The 23,107-nt window shown below is 39.7% G+C and overlaps 2 protein-coding genes across 2 annotated transcripts; both read right to left on the bottom strand.

Annotated features, from left to right (window-relative positions):
- Positions 1–550: 550 nt before the first annotated feature.
- ccdc105 (coiled-coil domain containing 105) lies at positions 551–7,197 on the bottom strand. The gene is made up of 8 exons (XM_037785153.1): positions 6,785–7,197; positions 5,150–5,434; positions 4,475–4,579; positions 3,425–3,569; positions 1,939–2,105; positions 1,738–1,833; positions 1,525–1,638; positions 551–910 (listed from the first exon to the last, which is right to left on the bottom strand). The coding sequence occupies exons 1-8, from the start codon at positions 7,067–7,069 to the stop codon at positions 713–715; spliced, it is 1,395 nt and encodes a 464-aa protein (XP_037641081.1). The 5' UTR covers positions 7,070–7,197; the 3' UTR covers positions 551–712.
- Positions 7,198–9,051: 1,854 nt separating this feature from the next.
- Positions 9,052–22,018, bottom strand: si:ch73-95l15.5. The gene is made up of 11 exons (XM_037785152.1): positions 21,756–22,018; positions 19,797–20,025; positions 18,732–19,720; positions 17,215–17,361; positions 15,038–15,115; positions 13,962–14,066; positions 12,150–12,299; positions 11,821–11,976; positions 11,562–11,657; positions 10,822–11,013; positions 9,052–9,979 (listed from the first exon to the last, which is right to left on the bottom strand). The coding sequence occupies exons 2-11, from the start codon at positions 19,966–19,968 to the stop codon at positions 9,875–9,877; spliced, it is 2,190 nt and encodes a 729-aa protein (XP_037641080.1). The 5' UTR covers positions 19,969–20,025; positions 21,756–22,018; the 3' UTR covers positions 9,052–9,874.
- Positions 22,019–23,107: the final 1,089 nt, after the last annotated feature.

The raw sequence follows: 23,107 nt of genomic DNA, 5'->3' as shown, positions 1-23,107 counted from the left end.
AACCTTTGGCCTTACTTTAGTAGGGGTCGAGCGGTGAGCGGGGGAATGTGAGCCATGCTCACTTTTGCCTTGTTGTTTTATTGCAGTAAAGATAACCAAATTAGACCACGATGAAATGGTTACGACAAATAAAATCTTGAAAAAAGAAAAGGAAAAGAGTTTTTTGTGAAATTTGCCAGTTATTTTTCAATTTCACACGGGGGGGGAATACGACATGAAGCGACACAGTTCATGTGAGTCTCACAAGAAATGTGCCGATCAAAAAGAGATGTGCCGATTTATGGATGCATCTGGGCAAAGCTTAGAGGTGTTACAAGATAAGGGGCAGAATAGAAATGCTTATTTTTAGGTTAGGAAGTTGTTGATTACCTCTCAGCCTTGGTAACATGTCTCACATTGTCCCACACAAACATACTCTTTGTCCCAGATTTGGTCTGTTGGGATCTAGTCACCCTACTCAAAGGTGTTGGATGGGATTGAGTTCAGGGTCTCTGCTTGATTCTTTAACCTTGTGCATGGGGTAACTGAAACAGGAAAGGGCCTGTAACATAGAGTATGTGAACAGGGGTGTCATATCCCATTTTATTAATCTTGAACCAGTACATTTTGCACATGGCTGCTCCCTATTTCTCCCAACACACATAGAGTTTTCTTCTCTCTCTGCTTGCATGTCTGCTGCAGCCCTGCTGAATGCAAGACAATGCAGTTGGCTTCAGAACGCCCCCTGCTGGAGGAAAGAAGGAATGCCTTGCTTGTGGACATGCTGACGTCTCATGCGGACGACAGCTGAATCCACCTGAGCTGCTACTCTCTTGCCGTGGTGGTCGTCCAGCAGCTGCAGACAGGCCCGCTGCAGGCTCGTCAGCTCCCCTTCAGAGGACGTTAGATATCGCCTCAGCACTTCACTGCCCTGAGAGCCACACAGGAAATACATTTGGTTTGAGGCACTCAGTAGGGGAGGTTAGTGTTAAACCACTGAATGTTTTTTTTAATATATGGTGTGAAGTCATGAGAACATCTGCTAGCACATTTGAATATGAAGAGATGCTGGTGTGTTTTGTGATCGTCTTTATTTACACACATGAAGAGAGAAGCTCCCTACTATCTTATATGAAAGACAACTTCTAACTAAGCTTAAAGATAACGTGTTTTAACCTTGTTTGTTTGCTGTTACTCCCTGTATTCAGGTCAGTGTATGTTTTTGGGTTAGCCTTAACGCCTGACCTTATAATGTGTTGAGGCAGCATCGAGAGACAAGTCCCAGTTTTGGTTTGGTTTAGATCAGTCATGCAGATAGTTGTCTGCAGAGGTGCGAGTGCAAGCTAACATAATAGGTCCCTTTTCCACAAAAAGGTTTATTTGTATTGATAATTTATTTATTAAGAACTAATAAAGCCTTTAGTTTCAACTCTGAACCCCTTTACCAAGTATGAAGAAGAAGAAGATGGTAGCCAAATTTCTGTCACCATCATTTGTAAGTGTGTTTGCACATATATGGATACATATTTTGGGAGCAGTAAACACCTGTATGAGATGAGCAGCCTCAGGTAACTGTGTCCCAGGGTGTCTTTGATAAACCTGCACTATAGGCCTGTTGAGCTTCTCTCTGGACAGTAAGTCACCGCTGTAGTCTGGACCCTGTAAACAGAATAACACGGGGAAAACATCACCCTTTACACATTGTCTCTGAACCTCCAATAAATTCACCGACCCTGTTCAGCATACACACTAACTAACCTGCGCTGTGTCGTGGCTTTGACGAATACAATTAATTTCCCTCCGCTTGCGAAAAATGGCCTGCCTGGTGGCCACAGACATCAGACTCAGGTTTTGCTACAAAAGACATAATGAAATGGAAACTTGTGTTTTATTATTCTGATATCAGCGTGACAGTATTTCTGTATTGCATGCAAAGATGTTTGACAAGTTTGTGTCTACCTGCAGACTGATTGTCTCTGCAATTTTCTTCACCAGGCCGTCATTGACGCTGTGGTGAGCAGCTTTCTGTCTGCTGATTGCACTGGGTATTAACCGTCTGATGTTTTCCCTCAGTAGCTGTGACTGGTGGACTGTCAAAGTGGACGACTCTAAAACCTGTTTACATTCTGGAAGAAGACAAATCAGTGACGTACAAAAATAATTGTTTAATTTAAGCAAGCTATGGTGGTCAAGAACAGAGAGATTTTAACAAGTAGGGACCATCCTAAAATAACCCTTACGCTGTAGACGGCAGTTGCTTACATGCTGCAATGTAATCCTATTGGGGCAAGCTGGCACCGTCATTTACGTCCACTAAAAGTGCTTGTTTTTGCCCTGACAGGCTCTGATTGTTATTATAAGTGTCTGACAACATTATGGAAAGAGTCTCACTCAAGGAGAAGTCTAGTTCTGAAATCTGGCGAGGTGACGTGTTGCTGGAAGTCAACGGTGGAATACATCCGTAGTGGAAATGTGAGTGCGATGCGTTGGAGTACAGGAAGTGTAGCTTAAAGTTATCTAAAAGATTTTAAATGTCATGGCTGAATATTTAGATGATTTCCACAAGGTGGATGAGGTCTTTGAATTCATTGGCCGCCCGTATTTATTTGAGCTAGAGTATACGGATATTCAGATTTCACAACGAGACTCCAGGTTGAAAAACACCAAAGTTACCCTTTAAGGGTGGCGTAGGTTAGTGATGAGAGTATGTTTTAGTATATATTCTATGTTCTACAGAGATATACTATGATAATGTACACATATTTGCACTCTGTACATATACAGTAGTTATACTGCCAATTGTAAGACATAATAGTGGACAGCTACTAATGCACATATTCACTTAATCAGATAAAGTGAAGGCCTAACAGTCTTGTACAGAAGGTACTAGCGTCAGCATTTAGCTCAAAACACCAGTGTGCCAAAGAGCAGCCTCACAGAGCTGCTATTATGGCTGTAGGCTCTTCGTCTTGTTACTACAGTATGTGTCTACATGGCCACAATATTTCCTGTATATACTGTAGACACAGACAGTGTGCATTAACACATATGAATAATGCAGTAAACTCATTTCTTCAGTCTTATACTGAATACTGTCTCCATATTAGAGCCAATATTTCACATGACACATCTTTCAATTTTACTAGTTCCAGTATTTGTATAATTTTTTTGTAATTAATTATTTTGTGTTTGTGCTTTATTTAATTGTCTTTTGAAAAAGTAATGTCAAACCACAATTTTGACCTGACAAAGATCCGACTGGGATCAATTTTTTTATTATTGTTAGTAGTCGCCCACATTGAATGTGTGTAAAAAAAAAATCACGCTCCTTCTTTTGTGGTGCTTTGTGTAATTTGTCTTTTCTCCTTGAGAGCTGCTTGTCCTGCTGCAACAGCGTGGTTGCCTGCAGGGACCAGTACAGTTTTACTTTGTGTCCTGAGTTTACCTGGTGTGAAGGGGCCGACGGGGTCCGTTTCGGTGTGAACAGCGCTGCAGTGTCTTCTAAAAGAGCTTCTGCGAGGCAGGAGGTCCAGGACACGAGCCCTCTCACTGGCACAGTCCAGCAGCTCTCTGCTGCTCTGACCCAGGGACTGCAAGACACATGAAAAGGACGCATTAGGTCTGCAACTAAAGATTATTTCCATTGTTGATTAATGTGACGGTTATGGCCAACACAATTTCCCTCAAATCTAAAGTGACATCTTTAAATGTCTAAAACACAAACGGGTTAAATTTTCTATCACATAAGACAAAGAAATTCTCACACTGAAAAAGCTGGAACTAGAAAATGTTTGTTTTTATGCCTCCGCACCAGTGACAGCCTTGGCTTGAGGCATTATGTTTTTGGGTTGTCTGTCTGTCTGTCTGTCTGTGCGAGTTCAAAGGTCAAGGTCACTGTTTTGGTCATAACTCAAGAATTCATATGCTAATTTTGACAATTTCACACACACGTCTAATAGGATGAATTAGTCAAATGATTAATCAATTATCACAATAGTTGCCTATTAATTTTCTGTCGATTGACTATAATTAATTGACTAATCGTTTCAGCTCTAGTACAAATGTTGATGAGATAATAATTAATTTCACATTTCTGTATACATTTCAAACTGAACAAGTGTTTTGCTTCCTAGTAGAAGATTCATTTTAAGTTCCCTTGTTTCTTTTAAGTCATTTTCACAGTTCAACTTATATTTTCTATGTAGCTCGTTTTCTTATTAAGAGGACTTTATTGGAAGACTTTATAACATTATCATAATAGGTCTTGGCAAATATGCATTAGAAGTAATGCAACGTGATTTTGCTTTGCATTTGTAAAGTATTTGTGTGGAGGTTATTAGGATTTGGCAGTGTTGTTTGTCCTCCATCACTCATGCCAGTAAATCACATGGCAGTGGAAAAGAGAGAGAAAGAAACAGAGACAGAGTGTGTGGGGGGTAAGGAGGGTTAAAGGGAAGTCAACCGATGAAGACAGAATAGTAACGTTGTAGATCACCTGTAGCTGGGTCAGTGTGTTTCTCAGAATTCCCTCCAGATCCTGTTTCAACTGGGCCAGCTCTCTCCTCTCACACAACAACAAGTAATCAGCACCGTCTCTCACCTGCAACAGAGCAGACCTGTCAGCAAACACATCTCCTCTCCTTGACAAGTGAAGATCGCAATACAGAACTTAATCAATCAATCCGTAGTCTGGTGTATCACTTACACCATGACTAAGCTGTAATGGCAGTGCAAACGTAACGTATTGTAGTCAATATCGAGAGGATTTAAAAAATGATCGATATTAGGAGTACTTTGTCTGAATACGATACGTGTAATAATAATGTGAGGTGCGTGGGATTTTAACTATTTTTTTTTTATTTTGTAAAGTTTCCTGCATGTTTCTGCATGTGAAATCCCTAAACATGTCCTGTGCAGAAAATTTTAAAAAGTGGTTGAGACCAAAAGTCTAAATATTTAAGATAAGTGCATAATGTGAGATGAGCCTTGATGCAAGTACAACACCACTGCTGGTCCCTGTGGAGAAACTCTCTTTTTGGTGTTTCTTCTCAACAGGAAGGTCAGAGGTCAGAACGATTCAGTGTTTTCCTCGAGGATCGTCTAGTTATATGACTATTTATCACACTATAGAACAAAGCACAGTGCAGGGAAGAGATGAGGGTGAACTTACCGTCTCAGCAGTGGATGGCCTCCTGGTCCTCTCCTCCGAGCTCCTCCTGTTGACAGTCAGATCAGCCCGGAGGTTCCGCAGCACCAGCTCCAGGTGACCTCTATCCCTCTCCAGCTTTAAGCCCTCCTGGGTCACTGTGCCGGCCTGCCTGCGCAGCCGGTCCTCCACCTGCCGCACCCTCCGCATGTACTCAGCGGCCACGGAAACGCTGGCCTCGGCACACTTCTCACGCAAGCTGGTAGGTGGGAACGGAGCCACAGATGTCCTCCGGGAGCCACTGGAGAACTTCAGAAGAAAGTTAGATTGCAATTTCTAAATGTCCAAGTCAGTGGTGGAAAGTACATTTACTCAAATACTGTGCAATTTTGAGGTCCTTTTACTTCACTAGAGTATTTTCATTTTAAACAACTTTAGGCTACTTCTACTCCGTTACATCTCAGGGAAATATAGTAACTCTGACCATATAGGCCTATAGCCTAATACTGTCAGTGGCTCCATGTACTCAGTTTTCAGCCTATAAAAGCAGCAAATATTGGATCACATCTCTCTGTGTTTTCTCACCATCGCTCCTAACCAATTTCTGATTCTTACAAACAGTCCCTTTAAAAAAATAATCCAATAATGTAATAAACTGTAAACAATACTTTAACACTCTGAATGGAGCCATTCTACTTTTATGCTGAGTTACTTTAAGCATATTTTGCTGGTAATACTTCTGTACTTTTACTAAAGTAGACTTTTCAATGCAGGACATTTACACATAAGAGTAAATGTATACTGTCTGTTGGGTGTTAAATAATGATTTTGTGACTTTTAGTGCTTTATCTCCTTTGAAAACATCTCACCTCAAGCTAAATTCTTAGATCTTAACTTGAAGCTTTTATAGGACAGATGCAATTTTTGGTGCAATTTTGTGATTCAAAATAATCTGCAGCTTTTTAGCCTACTTATAATGCATTATTTTTTTTTATGAGTGTCAAACTTTAACACTCTGAATGGAGCCATTCTATATAATAAATATGTTTTATGCTGAGTTACTTTAAGCATATTTTGCTGTACTTTTACTAAAGTAGACTTTTCAATGCAGGACATTTGCACGTAAGAATAAATTTATACTGTCTGTTGGGTGTTAAATAATGATTTTGTGATTTTTAGTGCTTTTTTCTCCTTTGAACACATCTCCCCTGCTTGCTTTTACATGTTATTTTGGTGCATTTTTTTAAAAAAAATCATTGTGATGAGAAATAATCTGCAGCTTTTAAGCCTACTTTTAATGCATTATTATTTTTGCTGTACTTTTACTAAAGTAGACTTTTCAATGCAGGACTTTTACATGTAGGAGTAAATTTATAACGTCTGTTGGGTGTTAAATAATGATTTAGTGCTTTATCTCCTTTGAAAACATCTCACCTGTTTGCTTTTGCATGCTTTTTTGGTGACATTTTTTTTTAATCATTGTGATGAAAAAGAATCTGCAGCTTTTTAGCCTACTTATGCATTATTGGTCTTTATGAGTGTTATCACTCTGACCATATAGGCCCCTATATCCTAATACTGTCAGTTGCTCTCTGTCCTCAGTTTGCAGCCTATAAAAGCAGCAGATATTGGATCATGTCTCTCTGTGTGTTTTCTCACCATCTCTCCTGTGGTTTGAGGCCTCCTCGACGTTTTGCAGATGCAGTCACGACTCTCTCCACATTCCTCCCCTGTGATCTTATCTCCTTCGGTTGTTTCCGCTGTGCGCTTTGGGCTGAAACCGGCGGTGGCGCTGCAGCTCCGGATCCGGCTGCAGGACCCCGACCGCCCGGCTCGAGTCTGCCGCACAACGAGCTCCGCATGCCCGATGGAGCGCACCGTAGCATCGCGCCAAGACTCCGGTCCGATGGTGACCGAGCCGAGAGGCACCGACTGGACCTGCATTCCTCCACTATACTCAGTTTTCCCTCTCTGAATATAGATGATAAATCCCTCTGATGAAGATCAGAGGGTTTCCACTGTGAAGCATCCACAGTGAAAACTTATGTTTTTTTGTTTTTGAGGAATGAGCTCCATAGCAACAGTTCCTGAAGTAACCAGACCTAGAAACTCCAAGCTATTTAGTGATTGGATGGTGAGGAGAAGGCAGGGGGTGCTGCTGTCACTCAACACCTCTTTAACAGTCAAATCCACCAGAGACAGTGTTACATGAATGCAAGCAGGGTGTATTATTGATATGAAACTCTCCAGGTTGAATCAAAAGATTAACAACTTGCTTTAGAAAATATCTGGTTCTTTGATGAAAAGTCTAAGTGAAAAGTTAACTACAAAACTACGACTCCCATGGTGCATTTAGGCAAGAAACATCCAATGACAGAGCTTAAAATTATGTTATTCTGTTATTTTTAATTTACTTTAAATAAATATTTTTTGTATTATTCTATTCTTTCTCTTTATTATTATTATTATTATTATTATTATTATTATTATTATTATTATTATTATTTTTTTTTTTCTTTTCTTTATTTTATTTCAATTTTGAATGCTGAAGTTGGTTTCCTAGTGTACTTATTGTGATAGGATAGTGAGGAGAAGGCAGGGGGTGCTGCTGTCACTCTACACCTTTTACAGGCAAATCCTCCATTCATTTCCCTAATAGACAGTGTTACATGACTGAGTTAAAGCAGGTCAACAGGTTGTTATTGACATTAAACTCTCCAGGTTGAATCAAAAGATTAACAACTGCTTTAGAAAATATCTGGTTCTTTGATGAAAAGTCCAAGTTAAAAGCCCGTGAACATAAACACTTCCAAGCGAAAAGTTAACTAAAAACTACCCATGGTGCTTTTAGGCAAGAAACATCCAATGAAGCTTATAATTATGTTATTCTGTTATTTTTTATTTACTTTAAATAAATAAATAAATAATTGTTTTTATTATTCTATTCTTTCTTTTTATTATTATTATTATTATTATTATTATTAAATTTGTTTTCTTAATTTTATTTCAATTTTGAATGCTGAAGTTGTTTTTCCTAGTGTACTTATTGTGCTCGTCTCTACGCTCAACTGCTTAAAAAAATGATTTATAAAATATTATAATTACAAACCGTAAATTGCATATATGAAAACAACCTCGATAAAAGGGAAAAAATAAAGTATGTAGTAAGTATAAATTATTAATTAATGGCGTTGTGTTTTCTTCATCAAAGGTCCCATATCATGCTCATTTCCAGGTTCATACTTGTTTTTTTTATGTTTCTTTGAATTGTACCTTATATGTGACAATTTGAGTGATCGATCGTTTAAAAGGTCCCATATTGTAAAAAGTGAGATTTTCATGTCTTTTACATTATAAAGTATGTTTAAGTGCTTTATAAATACTTAAACTATCAAAACGCTCATTATACGGAGAAACACACACAGTCCGTATTCAGAAATTGTGCGTTTGGAACAAGCCGTTAGGATTTCTGTCCATTTGTGATGTCACAAATATACAATATTTAGACCATTACACGGTTTTTAACAAACATTTTAAATGTGTCCCAGTTTATTTCCTGTTGCTGTGTATGTGAATGACATCAGCTGACAGGAAGTAAACATGGACCCTGGTTGCCTAGCAACGCAATCCTGTTGCAATTCCGTCAAAATGCACTAAAACGGAGCGTTTCAGACAGAGGGTGAATACAGGTATATTCAGGCAGACAGTATGAGGAAAATAAAAGGTTTTTTTTAACATTACAGCATGTAAACATGTTCTAGTAGAAACATAAAATACAAATATGAAACGGAAAATTTAGCACGATGTGGGACATTTAAATAAAACTTTGTAATGACAACACAGAATGTGGTAAAGCTCTTCTGGAACCATCGGCATCACCAAGCGTGCATGATATTTAACAAAATAACAGCGTCTGTAGACTTGAGTAATTTGGATCAGAGTGTTTAATTCTCTCTAAAAGAAAGAAAATGTCTCCAGTCATAAAGTCCCAGACTAACAATACAAGACATGTAAACATTGAAGATAATTGAGAATAGTTCAAAAAAAAAAAAAAAAAAGAGCCATAAAATCAGAAAATCAAAAGGGGTTAAAAATATTATTTTGGTCCTAAGGATTCCCCTCCACGAGTGCTCTGATAGCACAGTAAACACAAAAACTACAGCTCTGTACCAAGAAAGTGAAAAGACAAACACAATAAAGACACTGCAAAAAAAAAGCTAAATTCAGATTCAAAGCAATTTCATACCCGCTCCTGTCCTGAAGGACATAATTAATGTTACTCAGATCCACTAACAATCATACCATTCAGAAATGTTTGTATCAGCAATCCCACTGCGTGACATGGAATCTAATCACTGCCTGACCATTAGACCCATTACATTCAAAACATTTGGCTGGCTGAATACAGTAATCTGGTGGTTTTTAAATCAAGTATTAAACATCCAACTAGAAGAAGCTAGACCTGCCATCTCTCCATACTGAAAACAATCAGGTTGTTTCACTCTCTGAAGTCTGAAATTACTGATTCACTCCAGAGAGTTAAGTAGTTATTGTGGAAAGTTGCCAAAACAAGGCAGGTCTTGCAAATGCAAACCTCAAAAATGTAGAGAGATAAATATAAATAGACTTAATGTACACCACGATAAATATGTTGAAGAGGCAAAAAGGTGGTGCAGAAAGTGCAAAAAGTAGTCTTCCGTCTGTGCGCAGTTAGTTTGCTCAGCTCGTCAGTACAGTAGTCGTCCTCTATCACAGTGTGTGTTTGATGGCGGTCAGAGGTTCACGTTTGTTCTGCAGGTTCTGCTGCAGCTCTCTGAACAGATGGTCCCGCTCCTCAGCATCCAACAGGATTTGCTACGTTGAAGAAAAATAAAGATTTCAGTCACTTTCCCAAGTATTCTTAATGAATCTCAGTTTGTCGTACACATAACGGACTTGTTAGCAGGATCTATTAATTGTTGTTTTTTGTCTTTTCATGGGATTTGTTGACAATAAGTAAAATAAATTATATCCCCAACTTTTCCTTTTCTACAAGTGCTACTTTCTTTTGTTCTTCTTGTTCTTTTTCAGATAGTAGATGAGATAGGTTTGTACTTTAAATATACATGTTTTTTAGAACTATCCTGTCACTCGCAACTGCTGGTGAGAAATTACAACATATTTTTCATAGTATGTCTGAGTCTATAAAAAGCCGGAGGATGTGACATAGGGCTGAAGGAATGAAGTAATATTTAATTGCAGGCGACCAAAATGTTACAATTAACTTCCATGACCTGAAAACACTCTGTGAAAGGGTTAAAGTTGTAAGACAAAAACACGGACAACTCCCAGACCGGACAACGCCGTGGTAGCAACCTGTCAATCACAAGGTAGCTACGCCCTAAAGCATCCCCTGCTTTATGGTCTATTTGACTCTAAATGGGACCATAATTTACTAAATGAACATCATGCTGTATTGAAGAAGACTTGAAACTAGCGATTGAGACCATAAACTCATGTTTACAATGTTTACTGAGGTAATAAATCAAGTGAGAAGTAGGCTCACTTTCTCATAGACTTCTATACAATCAGACTTGTTTTTGCAACCAGAGGAGTCGCCCCCTGCTGGCTGTTAGAAAGAATGCATGTTAAAAGGCACTTCGACCACTCTGCATTGGCTTCACTTTTCAGACCCCGGAGTTGCCCCTAGACTTTACCTCTATGAGTTTGTCTCTCTTCTCCAGGCTGTCCCTCAGTCTCCTCTCCTCTCTCTCTCTGTCCTCTCTGTTGGTCTGCCACGCTCTATCAGCCTCCTTCTTCTCTTTCTCCTTCTCCCTCAGCTCCCGCCGAGTGTCTCTGAGTTGATCTGTCAGAGAGGACACCGTCTGACTGTGACTCTCCTGCTGACTCTGGTGGAAAAGAAAAACAGGAATAGTTAGAAAGGATGCTGTGTTACATTGTAGGCCAGAAACATCACACATCACATCATTTTAATTAGCTATTAATCTATAAATTATTTTTTGATTCAATGTTTAATCTATGAACTGTCAAAACAGTATTTAAAAACATGCCCATCCAACTTCCAAGAGCTCAATAGTCAGAAGTCTTGTTTTGTTTGATCTAAAAAGAGTTTAAAATGAGATTTTTTTTCACTATTTTTGTTTGAAAAATCTGAAACTGAAACAATAAATTGATTATCAAAATAGTTGCCGATTATTTTTCTGTCGATCGAATAACCAATTAATCGTTTAAGCTCTCCTCCATACCTAGCAATTATTGTGGCCTTGAGTCAACTTAAAACAAAATAATATTTTCAAAGTGTAAATCATCTATAAAAGTGTTTTTTTGTGTGGGCGAAAAGTCATTCTTAACTCAGCATATGTAGGCAGCTTTTGTTTTTTAGTTTTCTCTTTATTGTATACCACTTTCAAATCCCCCCCTCATGCTAAAATCTCACCTGCACCGTGTCCTGGTACTCCTGCATGGCTGAGGTGAGTTTAGTGACCTCCTTGCACAAGGTGGCGCCATTTCCCTCCCTGTCACCTGCCAAACCCTGACCAATCACAAGGAAAATGACATGTTATGAGTAACAGTTTACCTTCTTCAATAACACAGAAAGAATTAAATCTCTACAACTTTAATTTAAAGGTGGGCGACGTTAAATTAACTCTTATTACCACGCCATCCCCAGCAGAAATGACACCCTTGTATATTACCTGCCCATCTTTCTGACAGCTCTCCAGCTCCTGGATCAGAGCCTCCTTCTCCTGCAGGACGGTGGCGAGGGCCTGGTCCCTCTGTCTCCACATCTCCCTCTCTTTCTCTGCCTCCTTGAGCAGTCGCTCCTTCTCCCCCAGAGCCACTCGCAGGTCCTGGAGCAAAGACGAAAAGCAGCTCTATCAAAATAAAACTTCCAAGTGCATGTAGAGTGACCTGTGCACGGGACAAAGTACTTAATGTACACAGTGTCTGTAGTATATGTGTGTGTGTTTAGAACTACAATGCATGAAATTCCATTCCCAGTTTCTAATGTGTGCGTTCGTACGTTGATAATATCCTGGTTGCACTGCAGCACGGTGTTGAGTGTGTCGAGGTCTCTCTCTCTGTCTCTTCCAGCCTTCCTCAGAGCCTCGATCTCCTTCTCCATGCTCTTCTCCTTCTCGGTTACTTCGGACCTCAACGTCTGCAGGGCCGTCTACAGAAAACAACACATGTCACATCTACGTTTGAGACGTCCAATTCAGATTTAAATACAATGTCTGTAGAGCTGGAAAATCATTAGCCCATTAATTGATATTTGATAGACAGAAAATATATAGGCAACTATTTTGATAATCAAATAATTATTTAAGTACATTTTCACGCAAAAATGCCAAACATTCCCTAGTTTCAGCTTTTCCAACGTGAGGATTAGTTGCTTTACTATGTTTATTATCAACGTTAACTGAATATTTTCTAATTTTGGACTGTTGGTTGGACAAAACAAGACATTTGAAGACGTCACCTTTGACTTTTGGAAGTTGTAAAATGCATTTTACACTATTTTCTGACATTTCATAGACCAAATGATTGTAAAAAAATAACCGGCAGATTAATGGTTCATGAAAAAAATAATAAAATTGACTGTGGTCAAACATCTGTTTTAACCCCGTCAACATGTTCTTTAGGAGGTGTAGCATTTATCTTGTGACAAACTTGCTCATGCTCTCTGCACATTCACAGTTAACTGCGAATCAGACAAGAGTTTCTGCTTAAACTGGGGTAATGAGAAGGAGTATCAAAGGCATTTTCAGTGCTGATTTCTCAGCATCAAGCTACTGTATGTGTTTACACAGAGACGCAGTTACACAGGTGTTCAGGGGTCCACACCTAGATTCACCAGCAGGTGGCAGTACGCAATAAGAAGTAAGGGTGCTCATGTGGACAAATATCAGGAGGAGTGCCTGAACTCCCAGCAGTATATAACAATAATTTCTAATTATATAAATAATTAAATTAACACAACCTGGACCCGGGTAAGCAGAAGAAAATGGATGGATGGACTATTTCAATTCACAATTTTTCAAGTATGTCTGAAAACAACAGTCAGATGCCTGTATGAACACTGAAAAAGCTTCTTCCTGCTGTAATCATTCAAGTCAAACATCTGCATGAAACATAAGAAGTTGATCTCTGTGTGATTTATTGACAGAAACACTGGAGTCAAAAGTCAAAACACAGCGTGTAACTTCAGCCAGGATTTTTCCACAGAGCTGGAGGAAATTGCTGACTTGCTGCTAGACTGGTAAAGCTTCCTGCAGGCCTGAGCTAAAAAACAAATACCCATCACAAGACCTGCACTGCTACTACAAAAACCTGCAGGGACAGCAGCACTGAAGCTGATGGATATCAGCAAAAATCTGTCTGCTCATGCCGATCACTGCTGTGCTTCAGTGAGTAGGTAATATGTGTCATCGTAATCGGACCAGTGGGAAACTCTGGGTCTGAGAAGTGAAGCCAATGCTGAAGTGCCTTAAACTTGCATTCTTTCTAACAGCCAGCAGGGGGCGACTCCTCTGGTTGCAAAAACAAGTCTGATTGTATAGAAGTCTATGAGAAAATGAGCCTACTTCTCACTTGATTTATTACCTCAGTAAACATTGTAAACATGAGTTTATGGTCTCAATCGCTAGTTTCAAGTCTTCTTCAATACAGCATGATGTTCATTTAGTAAATTATGGTCCCATTTAGAGTCAAATAGACCATAAAGCAGTGCACAAACCAAGGGGAAACGTCACGGTGACTATATCAACTACTTATATACAGTCTATGAAGCAACATTAAGCATGTCAATGATCAGGACAGCGTCAGCTCTAACCTTGTTGGCAGATAGAGTTTCCTTTAGATTCTCAGTCAGCTTGTCGGCCAGCTCAGTCCCTGCTCCCTCCTCCACACACAGTCTTCTGATCAGACCCAAACACTCCTGAAAGAGAGGATACATCTGTCTGCTTAGCGCACAAATAGCACACACACACTCATCTAACAGCACTGTTAAATAAACATATTTATATAGCATACATTTGCTAGCTAATCTTTGATGTAAGCATACTGTATTTTTGCAAGCTTGATGCATGCATGTTTAAAAAAAAACACCCGGAGTGTTTGCAGATTTTAAAAGCAAGAGTTTAACATTTAGGGAAATGCACTTATTTGCTTTCTTGGCAAAAGTTAGATGAGAAGATTGATACCGCTCTCAAAATATGAAGCTACAGCCAGCAGCTGGTTAACTTAGCTTAGCACAGAGACTGGGGGAAACAGCTAGTCTGGCTCTGTGCAAAGCTAACAAAATCCGTCAACCAGCGCACTAATTAACACGTCATATTGGGGTTTTTTTGTTACGTTTGAACAGAGCGAGGCAAGCTGTTTACAGTCATTATGCCAAGCTAAGCCAACCTGTGGCTTCACACTTTACAGGAAAATATGGGTGTGGTATTGATCTTCTTATCACGAAAACAGCTTATTTACGTATTCAAAAGTTATTAGTGTGGCACAATATAACACAAAAAAGTGCAACACAGTTACTTGATTGATAATCTTTAATCGGCCGTAATCCATTCAAGCACACTTTGTTTTAGATAAGAAAGTCTCTGGTCATCTGACAGGACAGTCCTGTTTGATTTAAACATTCAATTATCACAGTAAATCATCAACCTAACAATGAACTAAAAATAAAAGCGGTCATGATCAAAGCTTAAGAAAACATACTTCAGTGTCACAAAGTACAATGTGGTAGCCAGAGAAAGCAGTTCTGGCACTGCCACTTTAAGGCCGTCCAGTGAGTTGAAAGACAAACAACATTCCTGTGAGCTTTGAGCCAGAGCTCCAGCAGCAGCAGCAGAAGATCCACTGCTGTGTGCATGACTGAGTCCTGTCTCCCCTCATCACTTCACCCACCTGGATCAGACGCTCCCGGCTGTGCAGGGAGTGACCGAGGCTCTGCAGCAGGGAGCTGCCACCCTCCTCCTGGAGCAACTGGAGGAAAGAGGAGAACAAATGACGATGGTTTTAAAAGTGTGTTAATGAAACGACTCTGGAGTAGGGCTGAGTAAAATATACTCCAGACTAGAGCTGCAAAAATGAATCTATTAGTTGTCAACTATTAAATTAATCACCAACTTTATTAGTAATAGATTAATAAATAAAAAAAAGGCAACATTCTCTGATTCCAGCTTCTTAAATGTGAAGATTACATAAACATTTTCTCTCTGCCATTGTTCTGTGTTCTTGGTGCAAAGGCGGCATTTTGTACTTGCAATCAACGCCAAAAAAAGGGAAAACTGCACTCATTGGCAAAACTGTATTGTCGTGTTTGCGCTGTAATATCATTAGTGCAAAAGCTTTTGTGAATCAGACCTTGAGACGGGGCAGATAGCGGTTTCAGGTGATGCGTAATTCATGGGGCAATCAGCAACCACAATCATTATATGTAAATGTGTCAGTCTTTTGTTAGTCTCAGCTGTCACGTTCAGTTCAGTACAAAACTATGCACTATACATAAAGTTAATAGCTCAGCAGGCTATAATTTATAACAGAGTTATCAGGTTACGGTTGGTTGTGGCTTTCGCGGTCTTTTAATAATCTAAATGAGATAGTAACGTACTGTGAATCACAGCTGAGCAGGCAAATCCGTCAAAAGGTTTGTTCGTACCTCGTACCGAACAATTCTAATGTTTAAAGCTGCTGCTACACCCACTTATTTCACATTCATTCTTGCTAATATTAGGCGCATTGTGTTTCCATGAGGTGCTTTGAGGACTCTACACAGAAGCAGAGACGCCTTTTATTGATATTGTCTATCATAAGACAACTGAGCCCGGGGCAAACTCCACCGGTCGGGGAGGATTCCAGAGAGAGGCTCTGTGTGTGTGTGTCTTTATCTGCACCTGTAAAGGAGGAAGCACGGTCACACCCTGCAACGGACACAAAACCACAGTCCCCCCGCCCTCCATTCCTTTCATAACGCTGTATTTGTGCTCAGTCAACATTCACAGAGTGCTTTATGGAGCTGTTTGGTCATGTGACCCGGGAGCTGCACTTTGTAATAAACCTGTTTTGTCTTGTGTAAAAGAAAAAAGGGTCCAGAGGCTTAGGATCGTCTCTTATGTCTGTGTGAGTATCTGTTACATCACAACTCCACTGACATCTCCACTTATATCTATTTTATTTTTAGATCCCCCCCCCCAAAATATTTCATATATTTATAAACTAGTACATAGTATATTATTAGGAGCAGTTCAACATTTTGGGAAACACACTTATTCGCTTTCTAGCTTCAAGATAAATGAGAATTGATCTCATAACTTTTCATCAATTATGAAGCTTCAACTAGCAGCTGGTTAGCTTAGCTTAGCATAAAGACTGGAAACAGGGGGAACGTTTAAAAATCTGCCTATCAGTGTCTCTAAAGCTCACTTTAGCATGTTATATCTTGTTTGTTTAATCCAAAAAATAAGTGATATGTACGTCTAAAAAGTGTAAATATGACAATTTGTGGTTTGATTGGCCACTATGACCAGGAGGAATGATTACATGTTTAGATCATAGGCTGTATATAAGAAGTGCACGTAGTCACCGTGACGTCATTCGTTGGTTTGTAGACTGCCGTTTTGAAGCCCTGAGTACCGGCATTTTGGCCGTCGCCATATTGATACTTTGCAACTAGAAGTGACACAAGAGGGAGGAGCTAAGTACAACCGAACGCTGATTAAGACATTTTTAGACGACCAAAATGGTTATAATTAACTTTCATGAACTGTAAACACACTGTGAAAGGGTTAAAGGTGTAAGATAAAAACATGGACAACTCTCAGACCGGATGTGGTAGCGACCTGTCAATCACAAGGTAGCCACGCCCTAAAGCATCCCCTGCTTTATTGTCTATTTAACTCTAAATGGGACCATCACCCCACCCCCCCCCCCCCCCCCCCTCCTCGTTTGCAGTATTTATGCTAAGCTAAACTAACCGGCTGACAAGAAAGGGAATAAACACACCTCCCAAACTGTCAAACTACTCTGTCAACATATAATCTTCTCAAATGCAGTGTGTGCGAGTGAGCGAACTGAATACCTACAGGGGCCCAGTCCTCTGATCCGTTGACTTCAGTTGGTTTGCCCCTCCCATGTTTCAGTTCGGCCTCCAGGGTCCTGATTTGGGACACAGCTTGGTCCAGCTGGCCTCGCAGGTGCCTGACAGCATGCTGAACCCTGCCAGTAGTGCTCTGAAATGACAAGTAAACATATGTTGTGGTATTATTTAGTAAAAACACAAGTGAAATGTGTAGTTCTAATCTTGTTGGACTGCTGGACTGAACTCCGTTGCTCCCGGATCACTCTATTGCAGCACACTGTGTCAATATTTACAGCGCAAACACACAGCATCTGGCCAGAGTTCTTATATAGTATATTTTAATAGTATATCTAGTATATCTCACACAGGAATTAGGGCTGTGTGTTGGCAAGAATCAGGCGATACGATACGTATCATGATACAGGGTTAACGATTCAATATATTGTGATAACGGCTGTCAAAGTATAAGCGATGATAATGAAGTTGTCGCGTAGGAGGCTAAATAATGCTCCAAACTTACACTACATTTTGGCGAGGAAAAATGGCCATTTTCAAAGGGGTCCCTTGACCTTTGACCTCAAGATTGTTAATGTAAATGGGTTCTATGGGTACCCACGAGTCTCCCCTTCACAGACATGCCCTCTTTATGATAATCACATGCAGTTTGGGGCAAGTCATAGTCAAGTCAGCACACTGACACACTGACAGCTGTTGTTGCCTGTTGGGCTGCAGTTTGCCATGTTATGATTTGAGCATATGTTTTATGCTAAATGCAGTACCTGTGAGGATTTCTGGACAATATCTGTCATTGTTTTGTGTTGTAAATTGATTCCCAATAATAAATATATATATATACATGCACATGCATAAAGCAAACATATTTGTCCACTCCCATGTTGATAAGAGTATTAAATACTTGACAAATCTCCCTTTATGGTATATTTTGAACAGATAAAAAACATGTCATTAATTTGGGATTAATCGTGATTAACTATGGACAATCATGCGATTAATCATGACTAAATATTTGAATCGATACATTGTGATACTGTAAGCAAGTACGCACCAGAAATACACCATTTTATAATAGGCGAAAATAACACATTTGTACTGCATGCAAAAAACTGCATGATTTCTGGGCATGTCTGTAAAGAGGGAGACTCGTGGGTACCCATAGAACCCATTTTCATTCACAAATCTAGAGGTCAGAGGTCAAGGGATCACTTTGAAAATGTCCATGCCAGTTTTTCCTCGCCAAAATTTAGAGTAACTTTGGAGCTTTATTTTGCCTCATTTGCGATAAGCTATTACGACGTGGTTGGTACCAATGGATTCCTTAGGTTTTCTAGTTTCATATGATGTCAGTACCTTCACTAGTTTTAAATCCGAGCCCTCTACAACCTCTAAACCACAGAATAGCAGCCGATGAGTAGAATCGATACAGTATCACAAAACATAATATCCCAATACTCATGTGTATCGATATTCTCTTAACACCCCAACAGGAATGAAAACACTCACCCCTCGATGAAGAGGCATGAACTCGTCCCTCAGCTCTGACAGGGCGTCCCCGTCCGCTTCATCCATTTCCTCCCCTCCGTTCTCCACACTCCCAAAGTTCAGCACCCTGTTCACTGAGGGCGACGCCATCTCTCCAACTGTTCCTGAGTGCTTCCTGCCCAGAACTGGGATCTTACTCCCTGATGGCGAACTGACCGCCTTCCCTTCGATACGTCTCAGCTCCTTCAGCACAAAGTGAACACCCGGCGAGTCAAATGGGTCGTTGCCATCAAGAGAGTCCAGAGACTGGATGGACTCAGTGCGGGATGATGCTTGTAAGGAGATAGTGGACGCCGCCAGTGAAGACAGGCTGGAGCTGAAGGAAGGCGTCCTCTGCCAGTGGAGAGGCATGCTCTGGGATTTGTCCCGCGACAACGCCAACGGGGAGAAGGGCTGGAAAGGCAAACGGCGAGGAACTCCACAAGCGGACTCATAATCCGAGTCGGACACCCGTAAAGAATCACAGCCTGCACACCCTTTGCCCTTTCTGCATCTTTTACCCGTTCTCACAGAATATGAGCAAGTGTCCCACTTCTCGGACCAGCACTCGTACTCCGAGAGTGCCATATTCTCTTTGAGCATCTCCCTGTAGCCCTCCTTCTCCGCCTCGCCATCCTCCTCGCTGGTGCTGCCCCTGCTCTGGAGGTCCCACGGGTGTCTCTGGTGGTAGTTTTGGCGCACAAAGTGTCTGATCTTATCCCGCTCCTGCGTCAGCTTCTGAAGCCTCTCGGATGAAAGCACCCTCACCCTGGCTATCACCGAATCAAACTTGAATACCCGCTCGAGGACGCACACGCATTTGCCGCACACAAACTCCTCCAGCCCGCTGCCTCGTTGCACAGACTGCCCCAGTATGTGAGTCAACACCGAGAGCAGATCCATGGACGGGGAGCTCAGGGATAACTGGGACTTGGAGAGAGACCCGGAGGAAGCCAGAGATAATGTGCTGCCTGTGAAGAGTAAAAGAAAGTTAACTTCAGACTGTGACTAAAGACTTTTCTTTATTTCCTTATGCTTCAGACTCACCCCAGGGGCTGCTCTGCGAGGACCGAGACAGGCTTCCTCCTCTCAGAGACCCTGTCGGAGTCTGAGGCTGTCCCGTCTTCTTATTTTGGCCCCCAAACAGCCACCGTCTTTGGTTTCCCTGGAGAGCTCCGCCACACATCCGGCACAAGTCATGTTTACCTCTGGAGGACATCGTGGACAGAGGGCTGGCACTTTCCCCCCTTATTGTCCGATAGATGTTGGAAATTGTCTGTGAATTAAAGCAGAAAAAAAACAGGGGTGCATTTACAGAAGAGTCAAAGGGTCACGAGATGACATGTGAGCACCTCACAGAGCCACGGACATGGCTGGAAACTAAACAGTATTTCACATAATAGATTAATATGTGAAATAATGTATAGTTTTTTACCTCTTTAGGCCTCTAATATTATTCAAATTAAAGTACTCTTAAATCGAGTTACTAATTCGAGGGAACGAGTTAATAATAATGTTCTCCCAGGGGTCTAGGGGGTCTCCGTAGTATACAGTATTTTAAGAGCTCAATATCTTTAAACTAGACTTTTTAACAGTGTGAGGAGGACTAACAGTCCAAATTCACCTTTGACAGGCTGGAAGTAAGGACTTTTTGGCATTGAGAAAAATACTTCAACGATTAATTAATCGATCCTCAAAATACTTTGCCAATTAATTTCCTATCATTCAACTAATTAATTAATAAAAAAGGGATATATATATATATATATATATACACACAAAAATGTATATATATAAATATCTATAAATATCTATGTATAAATATATATATATTATAAAATTATAATAATAATAATACATCTGTTTTATATAGTGCTTTTCAAAGCTCTCAAATACATTTTTACATACTGTAGAATAAAAACAAAAAACAAGCATTAAACTCTAATACAGACAGAAAAAGATAAGAATAAAATGAAAGAATAAAGTAGTGACGACTAGGAAATAAAAAATGTTAAATATTTGAAAAAAACTATAAGGAATTATTAGATTGACTGATATTGAAAATAATCATGAATTGCAGCCATAAAACAAAGCAACTTTTATTTATTATGTCTGAACATGTCTATTTACCCTTCTTAAATTGTTCTGTTGCTCTCAAATACTGTCAATAAATAGAGGGAATTATTACAAAGAATTAAGTCAGAAAAGTGACCCCACAGATTATTTATCCTGTGACCTCTTTGGTGGGTTGAGAACCATTTTATTGTCACATATTCATTATAAAAGCTAAAGAAAACAGCTGACAGTGACTTTTTTTTTTTTTAAAGTTGTTAAAGGCTTCATTCTCCAGCTCTCTTCACATTAAAACAGGTCAGGAGAAAGTTGATCTACTCTACCCAGTCTGACATATTAAGTGTTTCCTTGTTTGCTTTGACTTGTGTGTTTCTGGATGTTTTTTGGCTGGTGTGTTGCAGCTCCCAGCTGCTGGGTGTTTACAGTAGCTCCCCACAGGGCGGGACACGTCGACCTTGGAGCCACGCTGACACTGAACTCACTCAGACATGTCTATGAATGAAACGTTCAGTCTCTCCATAAAACCTTTCCACCTCTCTCACAAGTCAAATATGAGTCACCCTTCACTTCACTTTAACCCATTTAAGACAAAACCAACACAAAATGTGTTTTTGCATGCAAAAAAACATGAATTAAACCTATAAAACATTATAAATTGCCTCTATTCACGACCTTTAACTGCTCAAAATACAACAATAAAAGGCTGTTTTTTTATTTTCAGGCAACCACAAACAGTTTGCAACATGTTCCCACAATGGAAACTCTTCATCACCCAGTAGAAAACAGCTCAACTATCGAGTATCTGGTGCTATTTATAAAGCTGGAACTGAAGTGCAGCGATTCAATGTGAAAGTAACGTCAGCGTGTGCTTCAGTTCAGTTCAAGTCAAAACACATTTAGCTTTTACACATAAAGTTATTGTTGCAGTCTTACCTTTTGAGCCCTCTGGTGCTTCACGCGCTGATAAAATAATACGTTTAAAGTCCAGCACGCGAGGAGGAAATCTTCATAGTCGTCTCGTGATAAATGACACGAGGAAATAAATGAGAGAGTTTCTGGTAAAAAGTTTCTTTACAGGAAAAAACCTCCACGAAGCTGGAGCCGCGTTGGTTGTTGCACCACCACACCGGAGGCTCAGAGGAAGAGAGGTGGAGGTGGAGGTGGTGGGTGTCACCTTGCTGACGTCATCGCTCATACCTGTTGGTTTAGAGCAGCGCGAGCACGCAGTGAGCAGCAGAGAGAGGAGGAGGAGGAAGAGGAGGAGGAGGGCTGACACACACACAACAGTAGGGGAGACCGGGGCATGTTGTCACCTCTCACTGCACACACTGAGATTTATATTTAACAGCTTTTTTTAGTACCAAACAATAATTAACAGGAGTGGTAGCAGACTATGAAGCAGCAAGGACAGAAGTTGACCTTTAAAAATGCCTGATTAAAACCTGCATTCTTAATTCAACTTGTGAATCCAGTTATTTACTGCATTTTCAAATAGATTTTTAAAAGACAGACAAAAGACAGGAACTGGAGTTATTTCATGATGGTTACGATTGTCAGTTGTGCCAACAACACAACATTAAACTTAAAAATAAAACATTATTAAAAATGTGAAAATGTGAAAATAAAAAATAAATATGAAAAATAAATTTAAAAAAAAAAAAAAATTAAAAATAAAACATTATTAAAAATGTGAAAATGTAAAAAAAAAAAAAAAAATTTAAAAAAAGGGAAATTAAAAAAAAAAAAAATTCAACTGGAATTTAAAAACGCGTTTTGCTGCTCTCTTGCACAAAAGACAGGAACTGCAGTTATTTCATGATGGTTACGGCTGTCAGTTGTGCCAACAACACAACATTAAATTTAAAAATAAAACATTATTAAAAATGTGAAAATGTTAAAATAAAAAATAAAATAAATAAAACATAAGACAGGAACTGCAGTTATTTCATGATTACGGGTGTCAGTTGTGCCAATGTAAAGGGGTTTCTATTCTCATGGACAGTCAGTGTTTATAACTCAGGGTTAACATGCGGGTGTGGATTTCTTTTGTTGGTTATTGACCGTTACATCCTCACACCACATTTAACAGTCTTGGCAACAATGGCTTTGGGAACAACTTAATTTTTTGGAGGGAACTGGTGAAAATTTAGACTATAATTGTTTAAGGTGTGGCCAAAATTTTCAATTAAAAAAATTTAAAATAAACAATCATACTAATAATTTTCGACATTGGTGTTCCTACAAAATACTTTAATATGAAGAGAAAATATTCAGACATTCTAAAA

This window comes from Sebastes umbrosus, chromosome 11 (genome assembly GCF_015220745.1).
Source record: "Sebastes umbrosus isolate fSebUmb1 chromosome 11, fSebUmb1.pri, whole genome shotgun sequence".
Classification (NCBI taxonomy): Eukaryota; Metazoa; Chordata; class Actinopteri; order Perciformes; family Sebastidae; genus Sebastes; species Sebastes umbrosus.
This window is presented reverse-complemented; position numbering and strand designations above follow the sequence as displayed.